Here is a 19,410-nt window from a genome sequence, read left to right as displayed (position 1 = left end):
TATATACATACATATCTTTGTATATCTATAGATCTATCCATCTATCTATCGAGAGAGGGGTAGAGAGAGATATCTATACACGCAAGAACACACACACAATTATTTTAATACAATGTGGTCCCTGAGGATAGAGATCTAGAAAGATCTATCCACAGACACACACACACACATTTTATAATCCAATGTGGTCCTGGAGTCAAGGTTTGGGGACCCCTGTTCTAGTTGATTGAGGGGGGCTAACCTCTATCTCAACAATGTAGGACAAGGTCATGTAGTCCAAAATGGGCACACTGCTGGATGAAGCACATAACCTTCGACAGCAAAACAAAAATCAGAATGCATTTCAATATAGTGCACAGAGCAAAACGTTGAGGTAAACAAACAAAACCTACCAATGGTTTGTGGAAGTAGTGGGAAACATAATCTGCTGGAATTCAGGATAGTTTTTAACGCTGTCAAAGCAATCCAAGCTCAGCAATAAGTTTGCACAGGCCATCTGTGGATAAGGCCAAAGTTGAAAATGCATAGAAAGATCAGATGCTGAGATCTTCATGTACCTTGTAAGAAAGCTGTGTGAGTTGAGCTACAAAGCTGCTCAAACTTCTCTCTCTCACAACATTGAAGAGAGCGCGCAGGAACTCATGGGTGGGCTACCAGAGGAGAGACAATTTGTCTATCATCAGCATGCACAAAAGCAAGCTATGGCGCCACCTACTGGTTGGCAACACGCATTGCACCCACTGACCGCTATGTTGTGAGCCAAGCTGACGCTGAGAACTGACAAGACATCAGACACCAGGCCTGCTTTGAGCAGGGCCCACAGGAGCGATAGAAACACTGGCATGGAGAAAAACCTCCCTGGAGCATTATTCTGGTAGTAGCCTGTGAAGACAGCACCTGGAAAACACGGAATATGCGCAATGCATCATTTTGGAGCTGAGAAGGTACGTTAAAACTCCTACCTGCTTTGTGGACGCACGTTGGATTTCCGCTGAAGCGCGTCACAGTGTCCACACACAACTGGAGAGCAGAACAAATGTGATCAAGTCAAGCTTCACATCAAACTAATACATTCAAGCATGCCTCCACTTCAACACAATTACAATCATACAAAAAGAAATAACCTGGAATTATTTGTATTATTCCTACAATAGCGTATAGGAAGTGTTTGTCCAAAATATAGCCGTGATGCTGAAATGAAAAAAGTGCTTATGGTAAGTCCTCCTGCAGGGGTGTCCAAAGTCAGGCCCGCAGCGACACCTGTTCAAAATATTACCACAAAAACCATGGAAAAGTGGAATAAACAGGTGGAATGTAACAAGAAAATGTTGCAATATTGACATTAACACAACTCCGCAACGTAGCCAGTTTTTTTTACTTTGAAACTGCTGTTGCTCCAAAAAATTATAAAAACTTAAACTAACCGACAAATCTGAAGTTGATCGAAAGATTTCAGCGTTGAAAGTACAAATGAAATACATTGACATTTAACTTATTTTTAACACTTTTTGAGTGGGGGCCTTTTGGATTCCAGAGACCTTTAGATTTTCCTTAAAAATTAATAATGAACCAAATATAATATTATGGATTATTTATCTATTTAAGGCTCCAACTACTTCACATGAAATATTCCACTTTGAAATTTTTTTGGGGGAAACTATTGCCTATTTTGTCATTTTAAATCGATGTTGTTGACAAAGCCATAAAAATGTTTAAACTTTACGTCAACGGATAGCGCTGACGATATATATATATATATATATATAGATAGATATACTGTATATCTATCCATCCATCCATATTCTACCGCTTATTCCCTTTGGGGTCGCTGGAGCCTATCTCAGCTACAATCGGGCGGAAGGCGGGGTACACCCTGGACAAGTCGCCACCTCATCGCAGGGCCAACACAGATAAACAGACAACATTCACACTCACACCCTAGGGCCAATTTAGTGTTGCCAATCAACCTATCCCCAGGTGCATGTCTTTGGAGGTGGGAGGAAGCCGGAGCACCCGGAGGGAACCCACGCAGTCACGGGGAGAACATGCAAACTCCACACAGAAAGATCCCGAGCCTGGGATTGAACCCCAGACTACTCAGCACCTTCGTATTGTGAGGCAGACGCACTAACCCCTCTTCCACCGTGCTGCCCTACTGTATATCTATATATATGGATTTTGAGAACGACATGCTCAAAATGATACAATCAGTCAAATTCAAGCCAATCCGCAACCCACTCCTCACCAAGCTGAAAAATGACAAGGAGCGCATCAAGAAAGTAAACAACCTCATCATAGCTGCCGATAAAACCACAAACTTCTACAGAATGGACATACCAGAACATCACACCTTACTGGACAGAAGCATCACCAAATCATACAAAAAAGCGCAACCCAACACCTTACAGAACATCCACCTGGAAAATAAAAGGATCGCAGCTGAACTGGACATTGAGGACAGGGTGGACGCCACAGCCAACAAGGAAGCCTTCATCACATTGAAGGACCACAAACCCAACTTCGCAAATAACCCAACATGCCGACTAATAAACCCAACTAAATCTGAAATAGGAAAAATCAGCAAAATAATCCTGGACAGAGTCAACACCAAAATCAAGGACAAAACACCACTCAACCAATGGAGAAATACAGCAGCAGTAATCAAATGGTTCAACAACATCCAAGACAAACAACAGCACAACTTTATCTCCTTTGATATCGAGGAATTTTACCCTTCCATCACGCAAGACCTACTGACTCAAGCACTAGACTTCGCCTCAGACTACGACTCAATCACAGGCAACGAAAGAAACATCATCATCCACGCAAAAAACTCCATTCTCATCCACAACAATACACCATGGCAAAAAAAGAACAATGCAACATTTGACGTCACTATGGGAAGTTTTGACGGAGCAGAAACGTGTGAACTCGTTGGGAGTTTCCTCCTCTCCCAGCTCGCTAGCCTCAATCTGAACCTTGGTATTTACCGTGATGACGGACTGGCAGTGTGTCGCGCCTCGCCAAGGAGCAGCGAGAATACCAAGAAGCGCATATGCCAAATTTTCAAAGAGAACGGCCTACGGATCACGATTGAAGCCAACAAGCAAACCGTCAACTTCCTTGACGTCACTTTCAACCTGAGAAATAACAGCTACCAACCATTCACGAAACCCAACACAACACTCCAATACGTGCACCATGACAGCAACCACCCACCCACCACCACGAAAAGAATACCTACCGGAATTAATAAAAGGCTATCGATGCTGTCATGAAGCAAAGTTGAATTTGACCAAGCAACCCCCCCGTACCAAAAAGCCCTTGATGAAAGCGGATACAATTTCACCCTCACCTATGAACCCACGCCAGGAAACCAGCCAAAAAAGAACAGAAAACGAAACGACATCATCTGGTACAACCCCCCATACAGCAAAAACGTCTCAACTAACATTGGACACAAATTCCTCAATCTGATTGACAAACACTTTCCCAAAGACAACACCCTAAGAAAAGTATTCAACAAGAACAACATTAAATTGAGCTACAGCTGTATGAACAATATACGACAAATCATCTCAAACCACAACAAAACAATTGCAAATGAGCCGTCGGCCACCGGACAGAGCGACTCCAAAACCAACAAAGGCTGTAACTGTCGAAAGAAACCTGATTGCCCTCTCAACGGGGGGTGCTTACAAACATCAGTTGTCTACCAATCTAAGGTAATACGCAAGGACATTAACACATCCGACACATATGTAGGATTAACCGAGGGAGAATTCAAAACCAGATGGAACAATCACAAGGCTTCTTTCAGGAACCAAAACCTGCGGAATACCACAGAACTCAGCAAACACATTTGGGACCTCAAAGACAATAATGTTGAATATTCAATAACATGGCAAATTCTTGCATCCAGCACACCTTACAATAGTGGTAATAAAAGATGCAACCTATGCTTGAAAGAGAAACTGTTTATTATTTACCGTCCAGACCTGTCATCCCTCAACAAGCGCAGCGAAATTGTAACAGCATGCCGCCACAGACGGAAACACCTCCTAGGTAACACATGAGCCAATCACCACGCCCCTACACCAGCCTGTACCCACCCACTCTGTGCCCTATATAAACCATGGTATGCGAATGCTCCCATTAAAATCTCCTGATGATTGAGGGAACACCCCCCCTCATGAAACAGGCCTGTAGAGATGAAATAGTCTTGTGATTTTTTTTCCCACACATACATATATTGCGCTCTACTACGGTATCGAGCACTATTTTTTGGATAACCTTATTAAGACATATATATATATATATATATATATATATATATATATATATATATATATATATATATATATATACTGTATATCTATCCATCCATCCATTTCTACCGCTTATTCCCTTTGGGGTCGCGGGGGCGCTGGAGCCTATCTCAGCTACAATCGGGCGGAAGGCGGGGTACACCCTGGACAAGTCGCCACCTCATCGCAGGGCCAACACAGATAAACAGACAACATTCACACTCACACCCTAGGGCCAATTTAGTGTTGCCAATCAACCTATCCCCAGGTGCATGTCTTTGGAGGTGGGAGGAAGCCGGAGCACCCGGAGGGAACCCACGCAGTCACGGGGAGAACATGCAAACTCCACACAGAAAGATCCCGAGCCTGGGATTGAACCCCAGACTACTCAGCACCTTCGTATTGTGAGGCAGACGCACTAACCCCTCTTCCACCGTGCTGCCCTACTGTATATCTATATATATGTATATCTATATATATTCAAGCTTTGGGGGAAAAAGCCCTATTAAAATCGGATTATTATTATTTTTTTACATTTGTTTATTGAATTTTTGTGATAAAACAGCACAGAAATACAATTCAATACAAATCAAATGTTTTTAACTGTGCAATAGTCTTATTTGGCATAGAACAAGGTAACATTAAAGAATGGCACAGGAGGACACAAACGTTAGCAACACTGAATAGACTAATATCCATTATATTCATAGGCTCTAATATCGGCGTGAGGATGCAAATATCCAGATGTATGCAGATGACACGATTATTTACGGTTGCCAGAAAACTTCCAGCAGCCATGGAAAAGGTGGCAAGATGGCTACACGACTCTTGTCTTACATTAAACATTAAGAAAACGGCAACAATGTATTTTGTAAACAAATATAAAATGTCATCCTTTCCAAATATAACAGTTAATAAGGAAATAATACAACATGTTAGTGAATATCGTTACCTGGGTGTCATTTTAGAGCCAACACTTGGCTTTAAAAAAACATATCAAACAGATGTGCCAGAGTCTTAAAGGCCTACTGAAATGCGATTTTCTTATTCAAACGGGGATAGCAGGTCCATTCTATGTGTCATACTTGATCATTTTGCGATATTGCCATATTTTTGCTGAAAGGATTTAGTAGAGAACATTGACGATAAAGTTCGCAACTTTTGGTCGCTGATAAAAAAGCCTTGCCTGTAGCGGAAGTAGCAGACGAGTAGCGTGACGTCACAGGTTGTGGAGCTCCTCACATCTGCACATTGTTTACAATCATGGCCACCAGCAGCGAGAGCGATTCGGACCGAGAAAGCGACGATTCCCCCATTAATTTGAGCGAGGATGAAAGATTGGTGGAAGAGGAAAGTGAGAGTGAAGGACTAGAGGGCAGTGGGAGCGATTCAGATAGGGAAGATGCTGTGAGAGGCGGGTGGGACCTGATATTCAGCTGGGAATGACTAAAACAGTAAATAAACACAAGACATATATATACTCTATTAGCCACAACACAACCAGGCTTATATTTAATATGCCACAAATTAATCCCGCATAACAAACACCTCCCCCTCCCGTCCAATACAACTCAAACACCTGCACAACACACTCAATCTCACAGCCGAAAGTACCGTTCACCTCCCCAAAGTTCATACAGCACATATATTTCCCCAAAGTCCCCAAAGTTACGTACGTGACATGCACATAGCGGCACGCACGTACGGGCAAGCGATCAAATGTTTGGAAGCGTACTCACGGTACCGCGTCTGCGTATCCAACTCAAAGTCCTCCTGGTAAGAGTCTCTGTTGTCCCAGTTCTCCACAGGCCAATGGTAAAGATTGACTGTCATCTTTCGGGAATGTAAACAATGAAACACCGGCCGTGTTTGTGTTGCTGAAGTCGGCCGCAATGCACCGCTTCCCACCTACAGCTTTCTTCTTTGCTGTCTCCATTGTTCATTGAACAAATTGCAAAAGATTCACCAACACAGATGTCCAGAATACTGTGGCATTTTGCGATGAAAACAGACGACTTAATAGCTGGCCGCCATGCTGTCTCAAAATGTTCTCTACAATCCGTGACGTCACGCGCCGACGTCATCATACCGAGACGTTTTCAGCAGGATATGTCGCGCGAAATTTAAAATTGCACTTTAGTAAACTAACCCGGCCGTATTGGCATGTGTTGCAATGTTAAGATTTCATCATTGATATATAAACTATCAGACTGCGTGGTCGGTAGTAGTGGCTTTCAGTAGGCCTTTAAATACAACATCAGAATGTTCAAATGGATCAGGAATTCATTAACACTGGAGGCAGCTCAAACTTATTTTAATGCAATGATTATGTCTCCTTTTTATTATTGTATAACATGTTGGTCCCAGGCAAGCAAAACGACACTGAGGCCATTGGAAACTTTGCACAAACAATGGCTCAAAATCCTTGACCTAAAACCACAACACGACCATCACTGTTTAGTTCCCCAAAAACATACTGTTACATTTAGCTAACATTCAAAGATTAGCATCAACACCAATGGCCCATGGAATCCTAAATAACACTGCACCAGCGCCACTTAAGCATTTTGTCCAGTTTACATCTGCTGTGACAACTAGAAACACAGGAGCCTCCACCAGTGTAGCGTACCCAAATGTAAAACTTATTTTGCACAATCAGCCTTTTCATATAAAACCATCAAGGAATGGAACAACATCAAAACAATTAACTAACAGATTACTCTTCATTCACAATTGGACGGCGTGGCGCGGTTCGGAGAGTGGCAGTGCCAGCAACCTGAGGGTTCCTGGTTCAATGCCCACCTTCTACCAACCTCGTCACGTCCGTTGTGTCCTTGAGCAAGACACTTCACCCTTGCTCCTGATGGGTGGTGGTTAGGGCTTTGCATCCCATCAGTGTGTGAATGGGTGAATGTGGAAATAGCATACCTGCCAACTTTTGAAATCAGAAAAACCTAGTAGCCAGGGTCCAGGGGCCGCAGGCCCCGGTAGGTCCAGGACAAAGTCCTGGTGGGGGTTTCAGGTTCGCCCCCCCGACGCAAAATGATTATTAGCATTCAGACAGGTTAAAATGTTGCTAAAACCATCACTTTTCTATCAGTCACAGTGACTTTTCAAAAGAAAAATATTACAGCAAAAATCATATGGGTTGATTGACATGTTTATTCTGTAAGCTAACTTCAATAGTTTGAAATTATTTTGACAGTTAATGCCAGTTATCCTGTCAACCTTTCACAAGACTTCAATTTGTTAATTGAAAGTATAAACACTTTTTACAGTAAACAAATGGTAAAACAGTACTAAACAATTCCATTGGTGTCATTATTAACTTTCTGTCCAAGCTTGTATAATCTACTGCCTTGTTCAATTGTAAAAAATATTCTGTGCCTAAAATTCACATTTCTATCACAATTATCATACTGTAAACATGGTAAGCTAACTTCATTAAAATTAATAGTCCTGTCAATAGCATGGAATTACAATTCAAATGTAGTTTTTTTGTAAGCCTTTCAAAAGAATTCAAAATATGAAAAATTAATGAAAATTAATTTAAGCCATCAGACACTTGAAAAGTGGCACATCACATCTCTAATGTAATCATTTTAACTTTTCAACAGAAATAGCACTGCAAAAATATTAAGGACATACTTCTGTATTTTGGTAGTTATGCTGTCAACATTTAACAAGATTTCTTCAACTTGGACTTGAAAGCATAAATAGTATAAACACTTTTAACAGTATGTTGTGCTGTGAAATACAGCTGACAGGATTGCGCACCAAACACGAAGCAAGGCCAAAGTGCATGCATGGTGCAGGAGAACAAAGGACTTCTTTCATTTAAGGTTTGTGATAAACCATCAAACTCATTCGTTAAAAGGACTCTATAGTAATATAAAGCGAGTTTTTCTGGACATTATCATGCAAGAAAAGTTTATTTTTGGGACCGCGATCACCGCGTAATGATTTTTAAAGGTTGCATTACAAACATTTAACTGTCCCATGTGATCAGCCAGTGCGATTGGAAGTCCATGCTCAATTATTGCCTCTGTAAATAAAACTTCGGCATTTATCACATCCAAAGAATCTGTTTGGGCGACGAAAAACGTTGAAAGTTTTCCACTTGTATCGCTAGCAACGGCATTAGACTTGTGTTTTTTTGTCCCAACGTGGTCTTTTACATCGCTAATTCCTCCGTGTCCGATCGAAAAATCTTGTCTGCACAAGGTGAAATTCGCGTAGTTTTCACCCTTTTTTTTTTTTAATTAATGAAAAACCGTATTTTTTATCACTGCAACCGTAACCCGGAATAGGTTGATGAAAACCGTATGAATTACGGGAAAACCGGAGTAGTTGGCAGGTATGAAATAGTGTCAAAGCGCTTTGAGTACCTTGAAGGTAGAAAAGCGCTATACAAGTATAACCCACTTAATTGAAGGTAAAAAGTGGCTTTGGACCAATCAAATCTGCTCCCACGGTCACTAAGGTGGGCACTATGATTGACACATCAACTTCATGTGTATTATATTTATCCATGAGAGTATTTTGTAGTAAACTGTGAGGTTAAAATCATGGTTGTTTTTACAAATGATGACAGATGTGAACAAGAGCATGTATTGTCTTTGTGTGATGATGTAAATGAGGGGTGGTTGTATTGTATATTAGGTAGAGATTTCCGATAATATTGACTGCCGATATTATTAGCCGATATATGCTTTAAAACAGGGGTCACCAACACGGTGCCCGCGGGCACCAGGTAGCCCGTAAGGACCAGATGAGTAGCCCGCTGGCCTGTTCTAAAAATAGCTCAAATAGCAGCACTTACCAGTGAGCTGCCTCTATTTTTTAAATTGCATTTATTTACTAGCAAGCTGGTCTCGCTTTTCTCGACATTTTTAATTCTAAGAATAGAATATGAAAATCCAAGAAAATATTTGAAAGACTTGGTCTTCACTAACTGACAAAGAAACAGATAACAGATTTGGTGTCCAGTTCAAAGTGTGACATGATTTATTTAAACATTTGTATTTGACATGAGTTATTATTTGTACAAACATGGTGCAAAGTCATTCATGATTTGTTAAAAAATTTTTGTGGTTCGCTAGTTAAAATGGGATATTGTGATTTCAATAGACTGTCTTAGAAGTCATCATTTGAAAATGTTCAATTTGAAAAATGTGCACTTAGAGAAAATATAAAAATAATAATATCTATTTAGTCATCTGTTTCTATATATATTTATTGTGAGAAATCATTAAGATGACCAGTGTTTCCACAAAGATAAATATCAGTAATTATTAATAATAACATAGAGTTAAAGGTAAATTGAGCAAATTGGCTATTTCTGGCAATTTATTTAAGTGTGTATCAAACTGTTAGCCCCTGCGATGAGGTGGCGACTTGTCCAGGGTGCACCCCGCCTTCCGCCCGATTGTAGCTGAGATAGGCTCCAGCGCCCCCCGCGACCCCAAAGGGAATAAGCGGTAGAAAATGGATGGATGGAAACTGGTAGCCCTTCGCATTAATCAGTACCCAAGAAGTAGCTCTTGGTTTCAAAAAGGTTGGTGACACCTGCTTTAAAATGTAATATCAGAAATTATCGGTATCGGTTTCAAAATTATCGGTATCGGTTTCAAAAAGTAAAATTTAGGACTTTTTAAAACGCCGCTGTGTACACGGACGTAGGGAGAAGTACAGAGCGCCAATAAACCTTAAAGGCACTGCCTTTGCGGGCCAGCCCAGTCACATAATATCTACGGCTTTTCACACACACGAGTGAATGCAAAGCATACTTGGTCAACAGCCATACAGGTCCAGAGGTGGATAGTAACGCGCTACATTTACTCCGTTACATCTACTTGAGTAACTTTTGGGATAAATTGTACTTCTAAGAGTAGTTTTAATGCAACTTACTTTTACTTTTACTTGAGTATATTTATAGAGAAGAAACGCTACTTTTACTCCGCTACTTTTATCTACATTCAGCTCGCTACTCGCTACTATTTTTTATCGATCTGTTAATGCACGCTTTGTTTGTTTTGGTCTGTCAGACAGACCTTCATAGTGCCTGCGTTTCAACAAATACAGTCACTGGTGACGTTCACTCCGTTCCACCAATCAGATGCAGTCACTGGTGACGTTGGACCAATCAAACAGAGCCAGGTGGTCACATGACCTGACTTAAACAAGTTGAAAAACTTATTGGGGTGTTACCATTTAGTGGTCAATTGTACGGAATATGTACTGTACTGTGCAATCTACTAATAAAAGTTCCAATCAATCAATCAAAAGTGTGAAGGAAAAAATACCCTTTTTTATTTCAACCGTACATCCCGTCAAAAGCCTAAAGACTGACTGCACAGTTCCTGTCTTCACAATAAAAGTGCCGCTCCATCGCGCCTGCGCTTTCAAAACAAGAGTCTCCGAAAGCCAGCGCAAACAAGCTAGCAAGCTACGGAGTTTGCCGCCAATGTATTTCTTGTAAAGTGTATAAAAACGAATATGGAAGCTGGACAAATAAGATGCCAAAAATCAACCACTTTCATGTGGTATTAGACAGAAAGGAGGAACTTTTTAACGTGGACGCTATCAGCACTACCGTCTGATTCCAATCAATGCAAGTCATCAGAATCTGGTAATACACCAACTTATATTCTTGTCTTCATGAAAGAAAGGAATCTATATGTGTTAAACATGCATGTATATTCATTAAAACACCTTTAACATGTAAACAAAAACGGCTAAATAAATAAATATAAATTATATACTGTATATATATATATATATATATATATATATATATATATATATATATATATATATATATATATATATATAAATGTGTGTGTGTGTATATATATATATATATATATATATATATATATATATATGATATGTGTGTGTATGTTACTCATCAGTTACTCAGTACTTGAGTAGTTTTTTCACAACATACTTTTTACTTTTACTCAAGTAAATATTTGGGTGACTACTCCTTACTTTTACTTGAGTAATAAATCTCTAAAGTAACAGTACTCTTACTTGAGTACAATTTCTGGCTACTCTACCCACCTCTGTACGGGTCACACTGAGGGTGGCCGTATAAACAACTTTAACACTGTTACAAATATGCGCCATACTGTGAACCCACACCAAACAAGAATGACAAACACATTTCGGGAGAACATCCACACCGTAACACAACGGAACAAATACCCAGAACCCCTTGCAGCACTAACTCTTCCGGGACGCTACAATATTTAGGTAGCCAGGGACTGCAGATGGAAATGAGCTATCTAGCTATAATCTGGTGCAGAACATATCTGTCTTGGAGCTTAATGATTCTGTACATTGTTCCTTCAAATAAAGACTCAACTACTACATTCCACAGTGGATAAATTATATGGTTGCAATGCAGGTTTTTATATACAATAACAGAAGTAAAACAAAAATGATTGAGAAATAATACATAGCACAATGTATACATAAAATACAAATAAAACACTGTTCTCGTATTGCACAGCAGGAAAAAGTTGATGGTAATCACATAAGTGCGTTGTAAAGTCACGAGCACAGCTATTACATTTTAACAGCTAGTTTAGTCTATACACTAAATAAAAACAATCATGCCTTATTTTAAGATATGGATTAAAGCCTTTTATGTGGCGCATTGAGGCGTCTAAAAATAAATAAGTCATTTCCCTTACATTTGGTGCCATACGTATGGCCGCTATAATGCGACTTAAAAAGTCCATGACATTTAACCCTAATGCTTGCAATGTATATGGGAAAGTTCTTCTTCATCAACGGTGTGATTGATAGTTTACCTTCTCGTCGCCCTCCTGAGGAACATGCAGGAAGCGGCACATCTTAAAGCCACAGGACTCTGATTCACTGAAGAAAAGTCTGCAGTACTGAATGTTTAATGGAGGTAAAAGAAGATCTCACATTACTCCCATGACTTGTTCAAATTGGAAACATTCTGAAACCAAAGCATGAATATTTATGAAGCTACTGACTTCAATGCAGCAGCCTGTATATTTACATTAGCCCTGATATGAATGACAAAAGGGATTGCTCGACCCTCACTTCATGCTCACTTTTATTAACTCCAGCCTTTGGCAGGATTACATCCATGTGGTCCAAGAATACAGGAGGGCTTTTAGCAAATGTTGGCAGGTATTTGGAGTAATACAATCTTCACAGAAGCCCATAGACATTAAATACAGGAAGGGGAAATAGTGGTGGAATACTTACAGAGGCTGGATTTTTACATCTAAGATCTCTCCTGTTTGCAGAGTTTGGCCTCCATGGACCTGTTTGAGGGACAGAAGAGACATTCACTAACACTTCTAGGAGAGCCTCCATGCCACATTTGGATATTGGCTTGCATCTAAACTCTCCCATACTGTATGAGCTCTGATACAAGCAATCCTGCATTTCCTCTATTTTACTCAAGTCATTTACAAAAAGGTAAACATGCGAGGCTATAGGAGCGAGCAGCTACACAATAGCACACAAGCTACACATATGTAATTAAAGCTGCAAGCAGCATTGGTCGGGCCCGCGTATTTGGCAGGTGCTAGTCCTAAGTGTCCAGTTTTCGTCCCAAGTGTCCCAATACTTTTGTCCAGTGTAAGTGTCCCAATACTTTTGTCCAGTGGTAGTCCTAAGTTTCCCAATACTGTTGTCTACTTTTAGTCGTAAGTGTCCCAATACTGTTGTCTACTTTTAGTCGTAAGTGTCCCAATACTTTTGTCAAGTTGTAGTCCCAAGTGTCCCAATACTTTTGTCCAGTTTTCGGCTTAAGTGTCCCAATACTTTTGTCCAGTGATAGTCATAAGTGTCCCAATACTTTTGTCTAGTGTACCTACCTAGTCTGCATTGTGTGGGCACGCTGGTGCATCCTGCTTTTAAGCAGCCATCTTAAAAAAAAACAGCAGCGCAGCAGCATCAGCGCAGCGGTTCTTTGAAGGGTCATAAAATCAAAACCGGAGCAGGTATCAAAACTCTTTCGCCAACTTTTAATCAGAAGGGTTCAATCTCTCTCCTGTGTTAGTTTGAAGCTGAAACAACAAACGCGCTCAGAGGAGATAATGTTTGAAGAAAGGTGACCGGTTTTTACAAAAATGTTGTTTTGAAGGGGGAATAGCAAACTTCCTGTTGATTTTTGCTGGGGGTTGTCAATTTTTGAAATGCAGTACTAAGTGAGACCTACATAGAGGTTTTTGTTTCATGTCTCTCCGACCTTCCCAGTGGGAGTTACAGGCAGTTTTGTCATTTTTTTCTTCCGAGGAGCAGTTTTTTCTGCGTTTTATTCAAAAATTGCGGTAGAGCGCAAATTTGAGATTAGGTTTTTTTTTATTCGATCGCAATTTTTGCCAGTCCTGATGTGTGTGTTCAGTTTGGTGAGTTTTGAAGCATGTTAAGGGGGTCAAATTACAGCTCAAAGAGGCAAAAGTGACTGTTTTTAGTACTTTTTTGTCTTGAAGGGGGAATTGCCAACTTCCTGTTGATTTTAGCCCGAGAATGTACTATTATGAAATCTAGATCTGAGTCAGACCTACATAGAGGATTTTGTTTCATGTCTCTCCGACCTTCCTAGTGGGAGTTACAGGCAGTCTAATTTTTTTTTTTTTCCTAGGGGGCACTAGAGCGCAATTTTGAGTTTTGCTGTTCGGTTTTTTTATCAAAAGGCAATTTTCGCAGGTCCTGACGTGTGGGTCAAATATGGTGAGTTTTGAAGCATGTTAAGTGGGTCAAATTGCAGCTCAAAGAGGCGGCCGGTATAATAATAATAATAAAACCTTAGAAATTCAATAGGTCCTTATGTCCCATTGCATAAGGACTCCCTTTGGGAGTCCTTATACAATGGGCCATGCGGGCCCTAATTATCATAGGACAATATTGCAGGGTGACACTGCACTTTTGTCAATATAAACAAGTATAATTGCATATTAATTACACACACAAAGTCTCGCTTATTTAAAAGTATCCAGTAAAATCATTCAACTTACTGGTCATGAGTTTAAACTAATGGATTATTGAATAAAAAAAGTATTGCGACGACGCCTCGATTTAAAGACAGCATAAATCCACCCAGACAGTGAATAAATAGGTTAGTGTTTTTCATACCTACCATTTGTTCTCTGTTTAAAACATTTCACTTCATCAAACATTCCACATTACAAAAAAAATACAAGTATGATCAGAGGTGGGTAGTAAGCTACATTTACTCCGTTACATCTACTTGAGTAACTTTTGGGATAAATTGTACTTCTAAGAGTAGTTTTAATGCAACATACTTTTACTTTTACTTGAGTATATTTATAGAGAAGAAACGCTACTTTTACTCCGCTACTTTTATCTACATTCAGCTTGCTACTCGCTACTAATTTTTATCGATCTGTTAATGCACGCTTTGTTTGTTTTGGTCTGTCAGACAGACCTTCAAAGTGCCTGCCTTACTGGTGACGTTTCACTTCGTTCCACCAATCAGATGCAGTCACTGGTGACGTTGGACCAATCAAACAGAGCCAGGCGGTCACATGACCTGACTTAAACAAGTTGAAAAACTTATTGGGGTGTTACCATTTAGTGGTCAATTGTACGGAATGTGTACTGTACTGTGCAATCTACTAATAAAAGTTCCAATCAAAAGTGTGAAGGAAAAAATATACTTATTTATTTCAACCGTGCATCCTGTCAAAAGCCTAAAGACTGATCGCACATGAGGACGTTCCTGTCTTCACAATAAAAGTGCCGCTCCATCGCGCCTGCGCTTTCAAAATAAGAGTCTCCGAAAGCCAGCGCAAACAAGCTAGCAAGTTACGGAGTTTGCCGCCAATGTATTTCTTGTAAAGTGTATAAAAACGAATATGGAAGCTGGACAAATAAGATGCCAAAAACCCACCACTTTCATGTGGTATTAGACAGAAAGGAGGAACTTTTCTTCTCCTCCATTTGAAAACGTGGACGCTATCATCACTACTGTCTGATTACAATCAACGCAAGTCATCAGAATCAGGTAATACACCAACTTATATTCTAGTCTTCATGAAAGAAAGGAATCTATATGTGTTAAACATGCATGTATATTCATTAAAACACCTTTAACATGTAAACAAAAACGGCAAAATAAATAAATATAAATTATATACTGTATATATCAATGCATGTATATATATATATATATATATATATATATATATATATATATATATATATATATATACATATGATATGATATGAGTGTGTATGTTACTCATCAGTTACTCAGTACTTGAGTAGTTTTTTCACAACATACTTTTTACTTTTACTCAAGTAAATATTTGGGTGACTACTCCTTACTTTTACTTGAGTAATAAATCTCTAAAGTAACAGTACTCTTACTTGAGTACAATTTCTGGCTACTCTACCCACCTCTGAGTATGATTCCTACTGATATCATATGAATATCGGTATCAAATCAGAAGTAAAGTGAATTATATTTGTATAGCGCTTTTCTCTAGTGACTCAAAGTGCTTTACATAGTGGAAGCCAATATCTAAGTTGAAAGCAGTATGAGCGGCACTGGGAGCAGGTGGGTAAAGTGTCTTGCCCAAGGACACATAGGCAGTAACTAGGATGGTGGAAGAGGGGATCGAACCTGGAACCCTCAAGTTGCTGGCACGGCCACTCTACCAACCGAGCCACGCTTCCCCTACTAACTACAACAACTAAAAATACAGGTAAACCTCGATTTATGAAGCGCTCTATTTGCCAAATAAAGTATGTCTCTCTGCCTGCACTCATGCAGCGCACTACACTACACTAAGTCTGCCTTTTGACAAGTTTTGTCCATTTGGCTAACTCAAAATGAGTCCTAAAAAGACAACAGACCAATGTAAAAAGGAAGACGGCAACTTTTTGCGAGGAGTACATTAATGGCGCTCACAAGTATGGAAGAATCAACGAAACAGGCTTCGTACCGCAGCAAGTTTTATTTGTGATGAGACCAGACTTTTCTGGAAAAAGATGCCAAAGCAGGCTTATTTCACAGCAGAGGAGAAGAGCTATCTCTCGTTCAGTAGCACCCCTTCAAAGTGGTCCAAGTGTACAAACCTTGACTAAAATATGGACTTTTGTTGAGGCTCAAACCCATTGTTCATATTTACCGTATTTTCCGCACTATAAGGCGCACCTAAAAACCACACATTTTCTCAAAAGCTGACAGTGCGCCTTATAACCCGGTGCGCTTTATTACGATTCATTTTCATAAAGTTTCGATCTCGCAACTTCGGTAAACAGCCGCCATCTTTTTTCCCGGTAGAACAGGAAGCGCTTCTTCTTCTACGCAAGCAACCGCCAAGGAAAGCACCCGCCCCCATAGAACAGGAAGCGCTTCTTCTTCTACTGTAAGCAACCACCCGCCCCCGGAAGAAGAAGAAAAAACGCGCGGATATCACCGTACGTTTCATTTCCTGTTTACATCTGTAAAGACCACAAAATGGCTCCTACTAAGCGACAAGGATCCGGTTCATAAAAAGACGCAATCTCTCCATCCGCACACGGATTACTACCGTATTTCACAGCAACTGATATTCCTGTGAACCGCACTGTGGAACGGGAGCACGTACGGTGAATATTCGCACCACAGGGAATGAGAAGTCATCCTTCACTGTGGTTCTAGCTTGCCATGCTAACTTCCACCCATGGTGATATTCAAAAGGAAGACCTTGCCAAAAGAGACCTTTCCAGCCGGCGTCATCATAAAAGCTAACTCGAAGGGATGGATGGATGAAGAAAAGATGAGCGAGTGGTTAAGGGAAGTTTACGCGAAGAGGCCGGGTGGCTTTTTTCACACAGCTCCGAAGGCGAACACACCTTCACTAAGACAGGCAGACAGCGCCGGACGACATACGCCAACATTTGCCAGTGGATCGTAAATGCCTGGGCAGATATTTCGGTCACAACTGTGGTCCGAGCTTTCCGGAAGGCAGGATTCACAGAACTACTGGACAACAACAGCAACACTGACTCCGATGACTTCGACGAGACGGAACCGGCCATTTTGGATCCCACGCTTGCGCAACTTTTCAATTCGGACACCGAAGACGAAGAATTCGAAGGATTTACGAATGAAGAATAACTTCAGAAGGTGAGCGCTATGTTTATTTTGTGTGTTGTGACATTAACGTTCGAGCAACATTATGTTGCTATTGCTCTACACCATTTTGAATTTTACTATGTTTGTGATTGCACATTTGCGTACATTTTGGGACAGAGTTGTTAGAACGCTGGTTTTCAATATATTATTAAAGTTTGACTGAACTATCTGACTGTTTTTTTGACATTCCCTTTAGCGCAGCGTAGGCGCGGCTTATAGTCCGGGGCGGCTTATTGGTGGACAAAGTTATGAAATATGTAATTCATTGAAGGTGCGGCTAATAATCCGGTGCGCCTTATAGTGCGGAAAATACGGTACATTGTTTCTTATAAAGAAATTTGCTTCACTATATAAACTTTTCGATTTACGAACCCTGTTCAGGAACTAGTTAAGCTGGTAAATGGGGGTTCCACTCACTACAATGCTGCTTGCATTTGTCACTCACCATTTTTCCAAGTGCAAAGATGAGGTATGGGATTTTGTGATTGGTTCTGGATGGGCTGCTGTCTGTTTAAAAAAAGGAAAAAAGGCATAAAAAATGGAATGCTAACTGAAATGTGAAAAAACAAACCTTTCCTGGCCTCCATTTATTCGATTTTTGTAGGCATCATATTTGCCCTGTTCATGGACACGAGAGCGTGACACAGTGTACATGTTTTTACCAAATAAATGCGTTTATGATATTAGAGCCCAATTACCATTGGCCTGGTTTGTCTATCTGTGACAAAAGATGTGTCCTTTTGGCTTTTGGGGCAAGTATTATTGCCCTTCTGAGGTCTCCAGGGTCGGCTGATGCTTTCCTCTGTAAAGTTGAAAACTGCATGATTATCATCAGATGACAGTTCCTTCATGTCAAACAATAATAACACCCTGTGATACACAACTTATTGTGTACCATTGATGTCTGGGCTGCCACATGGAAACTTGATATTAACAGGGGTCCATCTGAAAAACACAAGTAATGTAATGACTTGTACTGTACATGCTTCTTTCACACTCCCTATGTGCACACAATATCCTCAAAGTTGAAAAACCACCAGAAATAATGATCAATGCCTAATGGACAATTACTCGTCTGTCCCCTTAAAGTGTGTACCAAATTCAGTGGGGCACGAGCCCAACTCCTTAAAGGGGAACTGCACTTTTTGGCGGAAATGTGCCCATCGTTCACAATCATGAAGAGACAAGATGTCATGTCTGTGTGATCATGTTTTGTTTTAGTAATGTTCGGTTTAAATTTTGGACCTTTTGTGCACTTTTGTTTTGTTTTGTCACCATAGCAACCATTAGTTTCACCTGTCACGTCACGCACCTGTTCCACGTTTGGACTCATTGTGCACTCTTGTCACCATAGCAACCATTAGTTTTCACCTGTCACGTCACGCACCTGTTTCACGTTTTGAGTCACGCACCTGCTTTCACTAATCATGTCCATAGTATTTCAGTTCATTCATTTTCTGTTGTTCGTCCTGACGACATCCCCGTATTCATACCCCTGTCACACTCTGTCCACCTCTGCGCACTTCATGTCCATGCCAAGTAAGTTTTGTTTATTATTGCCATAGTTAGTGTTTTTTGTTGTTCATAGTTTTTTGCCCCCGGGCAAGTCTTTTGTTTTCGTTAGTCAAGTTTGTACTTCCGCCTTGAGCGCGCTTTTTGTTCTTTTGTTAGTGTAAAATAAATAATGTCTTCACCTTCACGCCATGTCTGGTCCAAATGCTCATTTGCACCACGGGAGAACAAACCACGTCAAAGTCCAAGTCTTGACACAAGAACGGACATCTTTTTTTTTTTAGGCTTTTTAAAGAAGATAAAAAAACGCTTGAAAGATGCAGCTAATAGACGTCACCGTTGTAGCCTTCGAAGCCCTCAAAAACCACATTAAAGCCCTCCTTCAACGTTTTATACACGGTACACACTGCAAGCATATACATAATGTAGTAACAGACACCTTCATGACAA

The 19,410-nt window shown here is 40.3% G+C and overlaps 1 protein-coding gene across 1 annotated transcript in view; it reads right to left on the bottom strand.

The window, feature by feature from the left end:
- Positions 1-19,410, bottom strand: part of topaz1 (testis and ovary specific TOPAZ 1) — a 70,597-nt gene that overhangs the window by 29,870 nt on the left and 21,317 nt on the right. Inside the window, exons 3-13 of the mRNA XM_061982378.2 lie at positions 18,344-18,393; positions 18,147-18,250; positions 18,020-18,066; positions 17,894-17,955; positions 12,558-12,616; positions 12,128-12,214; positions 963-1,020; positions 746-897; positions 558-650; positions 393-496; positions 242-311 (exon numbers count right to left, since the gene is read on the bottom strand). Coding sequence (XP_061838362.2) covers positions 242-311; positions 393-496; positions 558-650; positions 746-897; positions 963-1,020; positions 12,128-12,214; positions 12,558-12,616; positions 17,894-17,955; positions 18,020-18,066; positions 18,147-18,250; positions 18,344-18,393 — 886 coding nt within the window. The remainder of the gene's footprint in view (positions 1-241; positions 312-392; positions 497-557; positions 651-745; positions 898-962; positions 1,021-12,127; positions 12,215-12,557; positions 12,617-17,893; positions 17,956-18,019; positions 18,067-18,146; positions 18,251-18,343; positions 18,394-19,410) is intronic.

The sequence above is a fragment of the Nerophis lumbriciformis genome, linkage group LG21, assembly GCF_033978685.3.
Source record: "Nerophis lumbriciformis linkage group LG21, RoL_Nlum_v2.1, whole genome shotgun sequence".
Classification (NCBI taxonomy): domain Eukaryota; kingdom Metazoa; phylum Chordata; class Actinopteri; order Syngnathiformes; family Syngnathidae; genus Nerophis; species Nerophis lumbriciformis.
The sequence above is the reverse complement of the archived record's forward strand: the minus strand, read 5'-3'. Positions and strand labels throughout refer to the sequence as shown.